This window comes from Diaphorina citri, unplaced genomic scaffold (assembly GCF_000475195.1).
Source record: "Diaphorina citri unplaced genomic scaffold, Diaci psyllid genome assembly version 1.1 scaffold3534, whole genome shotgun sequence".
NCBI lineage: Eukaryota > Metazoa > Arthropoda > Insecta > Hemiptera > Psyllidae > Diaphorina > Diaphorina citri.
The window spans coordinates 1-9,199 of record NW_007380934.1 but is presented as its reverse complement, the minus strand read 5'-3'; the positions used below and the strand labels follow the sequence as shown (position 1 = coordinate 9,199).

The 9,199-nt window shown below is 39.3% G+C and overlaps 1 protein-coding gene across 1 annotated transcript; it reads right to left on the bottom strand.

Annotated features, from left to right (window-relative positions):
- Positions 1–6,081: 6,081 nt before the first annotated feature.
- On the bottom strand, positions 6,082–8,340 carry LOC103520366 (arabinose-proton symporter-like). Its single transcript, XM_008485453.3, has 2 exons — positions 8,228–8,340; positions 6,082–6,478 (listed from the first exon to the last, which is right to left on the bottom strand). The coding sequence occupies exons 1-2, from the start codon at positions 8,309–8,311 to the stop codon at positions 6,137–6,139; spliced, it is 426 nt and encodes a 141-aa protein (XP_008483675.1). The 5' UTR covers positions 8,312–8,340; the 3' UTR covers positions 6,082–6,136.
- Between the last annotated feature and the right edge of the window lie 859 nt (positions 8,341–9,199).

The following is a 9,199-nucleotide window of genomic DNA, read 5'->3' as shown; positions in this document are numbered from 1 at the left end:
TCGCCTACGAGAGCGTATGCCGTGACGTCAAAGTTCACGATTTACCGGTATTCTTTAAATCGATTTATCTCGGGATCTACAAAAGTCGTGAAGAAAAAGAAAAATTCCGTTGGTCCTCATTTTTCCTGCTCTATGACTTTGAAACATCACCCAAGTAAGCGCAACTGCTATTAACGTTGCTCAACTCTAGTGATCAATGGAAAGGGGTGCTACTACCGCTACGCCTATATATATGGATTAGAAAGCTCTACTACTACAGGAAATGGTTCCTTCAAATTAAATTGATACCACGGGAAAGGTAAACACTTGACAAATGGAGTGTGCCTGAAGGCATGTGATGTGTTCCAATCCACTCGACATCCCAAATGAGTATCTATTTGAACTTAGCCTAACAAAAGGGATTTTGCTTCTTGGAAAATTATTAATAATCATAAATCCATGCGCAGGTTTTTATCCTTTTTTTAACTTCCTACTACCTCATTTTTGTAGTGTACTTTATTCTTATGTTTATACTTTTTTTTATCTTTTCTTTTCTATACTTTTTACACAAGGTTTCTTCCTTACTTTTTTCCTCCTTTGAAATGGCCCTCAAGTGTCTCATTTCTCATTATAATGTTTTTGACAGTTTCTCTACGTAGTATGGTTATCATTATTATTTATGATGATTATATTTAGGGCATTCGCCGCACATGTTGCCCTGGTTTATAAACAGGGTGTCCCTCGAACGACTGTGCAACGCTTGAAGGTTGATGCAGGACCTAAAAGGCTACCAGAAAAACCTACTTGGTCAGATCCGATTTTCAACAGGGGCGGAGTTACTCAGGATTTTCTGTTTTTCGAGGTTTTTTATTTAAAAAAAAAAAAAAAAAAAAAAAAAAAAAATCCTGCTCGAATTTTGTTTGTGGTATTGACGAGGAAAAGAGGGTAGGTATTTTTCGTAATAACTTTATGGCGAAGTCGTTAAAATTTACAAACTGTCAAAAGTAAAAGGTACCTAAAACGTTAGGTACCTAATGTTTTCATGGTGGCTGTTACCTCATTTTGACTTTTTTCTTTTTATTACTTTCCTTATCCTATAGGAAGGAAAGTAATGTATAATCGGGTCAAATTTTCGATGGTCAGTTTTTAGTGCCAAAACAGGTTTTGAGGTCCCTAGAGCCTAAATCCAAAGTTTCAGCCATTGGTCCGTGTGTGTATCTGTGTGTCCGTGTGTGTGTCTGTCTGTAAACAAAATTTCTCGAGAACGATAAGAGCGAGAGACTTGAAATTTGGTATGTAGATGTCAAATGTGACAAGGATGCGATACGAAACATTTGGTTAAGACCGGTGCAACGGTTGAGGGCATTTTACCGCTTTTTGGCGGTTTTCGGTGTAATTTAACAATATCTCGGGAACGGTATAAGCTAAAGACTTGAACGCTTTTTGGCGGTTTTCGGTGTAATTTAACAATATCTCGGGAACGGTATAAGCTAAAGACTTGAAATTTGGTATGTAATAGTCCACAAAAGTGACAAGGATGTAACTCAAAACTTTTGGTTACGATAGGTGCTGCGGTCGGCGGTATTTTGACCGCTTTTGGACAGATTTCGACCGTTTTTTGGCGGTTTTAAGGAAAGTCGTGTGATGTTCACACTATATAATTTACCTACAAACATTACTTTTTTAGGTACATATGTAGGTACCTATTTAACGTCCTTGTATAACTGCTAAGAGGTGTTTAATGATGGGGAGTTTACTCCTCCTCCTCATATTAACCTCACTCAGCCCTGGAAAAGCCAACAGCACGTGATTGCCCAAATGGAGAGAGGGAGGGAGAGAGAGAGGGAGAGACAGAGAGTGAGAGGGAGGGAGAGTGAGAGAGGGAGAGAGAGACGGAGCGTGAGAGAGGGAGAGAGGGATTATTACTAATAATAAAAGGTATAGTGGACGGACTATTGTATTCGCTTCGGTGTCTGTCTGTCAGTCTGTCTGTCCCCATAGAAGGACCACTACGGGCTAAATTCCCGGAGGGACGGACCCTGCTTGTTCAAGTTTATCCTCAAAAATAGCCCCATTCCCCCCCCCCTTTTTTTTCAGCAGCCTTGTCTGAAAATTTCCCTTCTCTTTCAGCCTCTTCTTCCTCTTTTTTTCCCCCCTCTTACACTTTTTCCCTGCTTCTACTCTGTTTCTCCCATTGCTTTTTTATCCTTTTCTTCTTCTTCTTTTCTTTCTCCTTCTCCTATTGTTCTCCTTCTTCTTCTAGTTTTCCCTTTCCTTTCTCCTCCATTTCCTCCTCCATCTCCTTTTCTTCTCTTTCCAGCCTCTTCGTCCTTCCCCCCCCCCTCTTACACTTTTTCCCTGCTTCTACTCTGTTTCTTCCCTTGCTTTTTTATCCTTTTCTTCTTCTTCTTTTCTTTCTCCTTCTCCCTCTTCTCCTATTGTTCTCCTCCTTCTTCTTCTTCTTCTTCTTCTACTTTTTCCTTTCCTTTCTCCTCCATTTCCTCCTCCATCTCCTTTTCCCCTTTTCTCCTGATTTTTTTTACCCCCTCTTCCGTCTCCTTTTATCTTTCCTTTTCTTCTCATTTCTCTTTTTCTCCTCTTTTTATACTTCTTTTCTTTCTTCTTATCCTTCCCTTCTCCTGCTTTCCCCCTTTTCTTCTTCTCCTTCTTCTTCTTTTCCTGCACTTCCTCCTACTCCTCCTTCTTCATCTACTGAACTAAACCTCTTCCCTCAATTTCTTGTAGTTCTCTTCTTTTCTCTTTTTTAGGAATTTTTCAGCCTTCAGGCCTAGTTGACTACCAGGAAACGGTGAAGTATAAAACAAACCTATGTAGGTACAGAAAATAAAAAATGGACTTTCCCTTGGTGGGAAATAAGTTTGAAATTTAATAATAATGATAATAATAACAATAATAATAATAATAATAATAATAATAATAATAATAATAATAATAATAATAATAAAATAAAAGTAGGGAATTTTAATTGTGTTAAGCATAAATGCTTGTCACAAATGTCGTTCCCTGCTTAATGCACTATACGCTAAATTTTATGACTTGACTTGGACTCGAACCACCAACCTCCAGATCCGAAGTCCACCGCGCTAACCACTACACCACTGAGGTTGGTCACTACACCACTGAGGTTGGTTAATAAAATAAAAGTACCTTCCAAAATAAATTACTTGAAAATAAAATCTCTGTTTTTTTTTTTTGTCTTGAAATTTGGTTGATCAAGCTGAGAGAGAAACCTGCTGAAAAGAAGAAGAACAAGAAGAAGAAGAAGAAGAAGAAGAAGAAGAAGAGAAAAAGGGAAAAAAACACAAGTGGGAAAATTACTGCAAAGAAGAAAGTTTTTCCTCTCTCAAAACTTTTTTATTCGGCTCCTATTTAGGTACACTAGGAAAGGTACCTATACTACCTATGTACCTACATCAAAGGTAAAAGAGAGAGAACCTTTTATTTATTTATTTACCTAGGTTCCTAGGTGCTTATTTATTTATGTATTTATTTATTTTACTCAGTATTTTTATCGACAGGTAATATCCTGGAAAGTAAATTTCCTTACGTTAGATTTCTTTGTTGAAGTTTTGATATCTTCGAAAAGCGTCAACATTTGTCGAGCCTCAGTGGACTCTGATTAATCTGAAGTTTGGTGGTTCTAGTCCAAGTTAAGTCATGAAATTTATTAAGGGTCTTGTAAGCGCTAGGCTGCGGGTTCGATTCCCGCCCTGGACGGGTAATCCTGAACGGATAAGGTTCGTTCTCGGAACGGCTGGTTTTCTCCTATCCTGCTTTCCTTCTTCAATTCGGGATGATGAGACCTTTGTATTTGCAGCCCCCTCGATCAAATCTCTTGAAAATTTGGACCGATTGCAATACTTTCTCATTACCTTGTATAGGTTCCCTTGTACGTAAGGGTAATAGCAAGTAATAATTAAAATTCTTTACTAGGTAGGCGGGTATAACTACCTACTCCTATTTTAATGTTTTCTCTCTCTCTCTTCCTCTTTATTTTTCTCAATCTCTCTCTCTCTCTCTTCCTCTTTATTTTTCTCAATCTCTCTCTCTTCCTCTTTATTTTTCTCAATCTCTCTCTCTCTCTTCCTCTTTATTTTTCGCAATCTCTCTCTCTCTCTCTCTTCCTCTTTATTTTTCTCAATCTCTCTCTCTCTCTCTTCCTCTTTATTTTTCTCAATCTCTCTCTCTCTCTTCCTCTTTATTTTTCTCAATCTCTCTCTCTTCCTCTTTATTTTTTCTCAATCTCTCTCTCCTCCTCTTTATTTTTCTCAATCTCTCTCTCTTCCTCTTTATTTTTCTCAATCTCTCTCTCTCTCTCTCTTCCTCTTTATTTTTCTCAATCTCTCTCTCTCTTCCTCTTTATTTTTCTCAATATTTTTTTGCTTATTTTGCCATATTTTAAGCATTTTTGGGTAAAATATAAAACTTTAAGAACAAAGAAAAAAAAAATGCAAAAAAAAAAAGTTATTAAATGGTGGTTATGCATTTGGGAAAACATTTCGCATGAAAGGTAAAAAGTCCTCAAGAATCCAAATCTGAAGTCAAAACAGCGAAAAATTATTTTAAAAGGTTCAAAATTCAATTTTTATTTGACGTTTCAAGGAAAAATTTGAAATAGGTATAGGTAGTTGCCTCTGATTCTTGAAAGAATTGCTTATTTTGCCATATTTTGAACAAATAAATGCCATATTTTCCCAAAATAAATGCCATATTGCCATGTTTTTTAGTGCCATATTTTGAAATTCCCTACTCATTATCTTACTCTTCACTCCTCTCTTCTCTTCTCTTATTCTCTATATCTACGCCTCTCCTGATCATTTCTCTCATTCTCTCCCTCTCTCTCTCCTCTTCTTTCTCTCTCCCTCCACCTCTCTCTCTCTCTCTCTTTCCCTCCCTCTCTCTCTCTCTCTTTCCCTCCCTCCATCTCTCTCCTCTTCCTTCTCTATTTGTTCAATAGCATACATTTCGCCAAGAGGTAGAAGGGTACGAACTTTATTTGTTTGTTTGTTTGTTTACCATTCATGATAAAAGTTGGTGTTTTTTTCATGTGGAGATTTTTTTCTGTGTTCTCCTATTCGCCTCCGGGGCGAGTGAATAAATATTGCCCTGATATCATGATGAGTATCATAATAGATAATAATGATAGATAATAATAATAGTAATAATAGGTGACGTCGCGCGACATTGTCGCGCGATTTTGTCGCACGACAGAGGTCGCGTTGGTGGAAATCCACCTTAAGGCTAGGTATAATATCTTTATTTACAAATATTCAATATTCTGAACCGTTTTATAATGGCCATTTTATCCCGGCCACGGCCGGAAAAAACGTAACTTATAAAATTACTCTGAAGAAAGACAGGATAGGAGAACGCCAGCCGTTCCGAAAACGAACATTATCCGTTCAGGATAAAATCCGCCCCGGGCGGGAATCAAACCCGCGGCCTGGCGCTTACAATGCAGACGCGCTACCAACCAAGCTAACTAGGCTGACCAACCTTGCTTGGACTGCGGGAGTAAAGGTACTTCTCAATCGCTTTCTGGCAACGCTCAGTGAACCATCGACCTATATTAATTTATATGTTCTTTTCTATTTCAATGGAAGTAAAATAGTATTGAGCGCTACCAACCAAGCTAACCAGGCTGATCAACCTTGCTTAGACTGCGGGAATAAAGGTACTTCTCAGTCGCTTTCTGGCAACGCTCAGTGAACCATCGACCTATATTTATATTCTTTTCTATTTCAATGGAAGTGAAATAGTATCGAATCGACCCGTTGAATAAATGGAACGATACAGGATATGTATTACGCTTATGTATGTAAGAGAGGGTAATCAATCCCACGGCCTGGCGCTTACAAGGCAGACGCGCTACCAACCAAGCTAACCAGGCTGATCAACCTTGTTTAGACTGCGGTAGTAAAGGTACTTCTCAATCGCTTTCTGGCAATGCTCAGTGAACCATCGACCTATATTTATATTCTTTTCTATTTCAATGGAAGTAAAATTTTTCTATTTCAATGGAATAATCTAAAATAGTTTCGATCGACCCGTTGAATAAATGGAACGATACAGGATATGTATGTATGTAAGAGAGGGTAATCAATCCCCTTTCAGCACTCTTGGAGGCCGAAGGCCGCTAGAACTTCTCGAGCATATCAAGGGCCAAATTATCTGCACCGGCCTTCACCCTCCGCCGGCCGGCGTCCTTATCCGTGCGCACAATATGAGTGTCAAACGTTTTACTCTTGTCGGCAAAATGTTCCTCAATGTCGGCCAAACTCCGGCTTTCAGTCTCCGGCATTAGGACGGCCAATCCGGCCATTCCAAGGAGGTTGATAAGGCCGTAGAATATGAAGAGGCCGGATAAAGAGAAGAGGTCGCGCATGGGGAAGTACAGCTTGTTGATGGTGAACCCGAATATGTAGCTGCTGGAGGCCGCAGCGCCGGCCGCGGTGGAACGGATGTTGTTTGGGAACACCTGGTGAGTAGGGATGTAAAGGGTTAAATGAAAACTTAATAAGAGACAGAGAGAGTGTGTTTTAAATGTTATAATAATTATCAATCTCAAATTATCTGTGGTAAAGCGCCTCCGCTTTACCACAATTTTCGTGGACCTCACAGCATTACTAAGTGTCTCATTTGCAATCAATGTCCACACTTCAATAATCTTTTTACACTGGTCGCTACTCGATTAAAGTAGCTACTCAATTGTCCTCACGAGGCTGAGTGCACCCTGAACTCCAAGCACAAAGCCGAAAAAACTTCGATTCGGCCGGGAATCGAACCCGGGACCTTAGACGTGCAAGCCTAGTGTAATACCCACTCGGCCACGGAGGTTGTTGTTATAATAATTATTATCGCGTTAATTGGCCGTTTGGCTATATTTCTTCATCTTTTCGTAATGAATTAAAAAATGGATTTTAACACCAATTGGGTACCTAGTTCGTTGTATCCTGGTTCGATTACTTCGTTTTTGGAATAATGATAATAATAGACTCTTGAGTGGAAGGCAACCATTAGGCGAGGTTAACTCCGGAAGCGTTCTCTACCACCTAACCCTTAGAGCTCGATTTATGTGGTCAAATTCTCAAATAAATGAGGATAAAATTCTCGGCTGGGATCGAACTAACGCCATCCTGTTTACCAGGCGAGTGTCTTGACCACTACACCAACGAGGCAGGTAGAGAATATTACGAATTGAAAAAGTTATTGCTTTAGCGAATTACCTATGATTAAATTAGGAACTAAAGTAGGTAATATACACTTTATTATTTATACCTACGATTCTAACATTATGGGTATACCTACCTACCTACCTTGGTCATAAAAAAACGACAAGAGTAGGTAAGTATCTAGGTAGCTAGCTAAATTACCTGGTGTTATATCTGGGTAACTACCCTCTTTTCCCCTCTATCTCTTCTCCTTCCCATCGTTATTCATCTTCCTCCTCTCACCCCATCCTCCTTCTCCTCTCACCCTTCTCCTTCTTATTTATTCTTCTTCTTCTTCTTCCTCTTCCTCTTCTTCTTCCTCCTCTTCTTCGCCTCCTATTTCTCATTTCTTCCTCTTCTTCTTCTTCCTCCTCCTCCTCTTTCTCAATTCTCCCTCTTCTCTTCTCTTCTCTCCCCTATTTTACCCTCATAACCTGGAGTTACATAAAACAGTTGAAAATGTTTACTCTCGAAGATATAAAGCTTTTCGCTGTCATTACTGCAAAGGATTACCTATCTCTTCCTACCTATCCCACCCTGTATCTTCTTACAGATTATACCGAGTTAAGTCGGAGAGAGAGAGAGAGGCAGGGAGAGAGAAAGAGAGAGAGAGAGAGAGAGAGGGGGGGTCTAAAGGGTCGATTTACCCTATAAAGATTTATAGTGTTAGGCTACTACTGAGGTATTATTGTAATCAAATTCTCAAACAATGTTGGGGATAGAATTTCATACCTCGACCACGCCTTCCTGATTACTAGGCGAGCGTCTATTTATAACTTTCGTGCATATTTTAGACTAATTTTGGTGGATATTTGCATATTATTTTGGCCTTTTCCGAAAAAACTTCGATTCGGCCGGGAATCGAACCCGGGACCTTAGACGTGCAAGCCTAGTGTAATACCCACTCGGCCACGGAGGTTGTTATAATAATTATTATTGCGTTAATTGGCCGTTTGGCTATATTTCTTCATCGGACTAGTAATATCGGTCAGTGTGCGGCCTCCACATACACTCACCTCGCCTAGCAACATCCAGGGCAGGAGTCGAATACACAGATAGGTGAAGAAGCCGAAACCTAGCAAGAATATGAGCGGCACCATGGGGGCATTCCAGCCCTGGGTCTCATGGAAATGGGGATTTCAGTTTTACCGTGTAGTAATTTCACAAACCATGTCAGAGGATTATTTCATGAAAACTAACCGAAACATTAGGCCTCTTGCATACGGCCCTGACCTGGAATAGAGAGGAAACATTAGGCCTCTTGCATACGGCCCTGACCTAGAATAGAGTCCTATACAGTAGGGATTTTGGATTTCAGTTTTACCGTGTAGTAATTTCACAAACCATGTCAGAGGATTATTTCATGAAAACTAACCCAAAAATGGAAAACTGGGTCAACAACCCACGAAAACAGAAATTCAAACTCAACTCCACTAAAACTTAAACACATCCTAAAGTTTCCAAAAACAGTTTATTCAAATCTAACACTAATGAAAACTTTGACTTGTTTAGTTTTTCAGAAAGGGGTTGGCATTTTTATCGACTTTGCCAAACTAAGCCTTTGGTACAGAAGTTTCATGGGAGTCACACGCGGTTTGTAGACTTAAAAACAAATAAATAAAAATAATTAGGTAAATAAATAAAATGAAAACTTCAGAAGGTTAGAGGAAAGCAGTTTTAATATTACGTTTCATTTTAGATCCTCGAATAAAAAAAGTTTAGGTTGTGAAAAAAGTTTTTACAGGATTAGAGCTTCAAAGGTCACACAGCGCTGACCTTTGAGTTTGTAGCTTGAGATGCGTCTACAGACTGTATGTACACTACACGGTATCTACACTACAATGTAATCACTGCATCTACACTACATTACACTGCTTTTACACTACACTGTAGTCGACTGAAGTCGATCCACATCGACTGGAACCCTTATGAAGTATGGAAGACCACCTCTGTTTGTCGTAGAGCGATGAAATTTGGTATGCTACCGG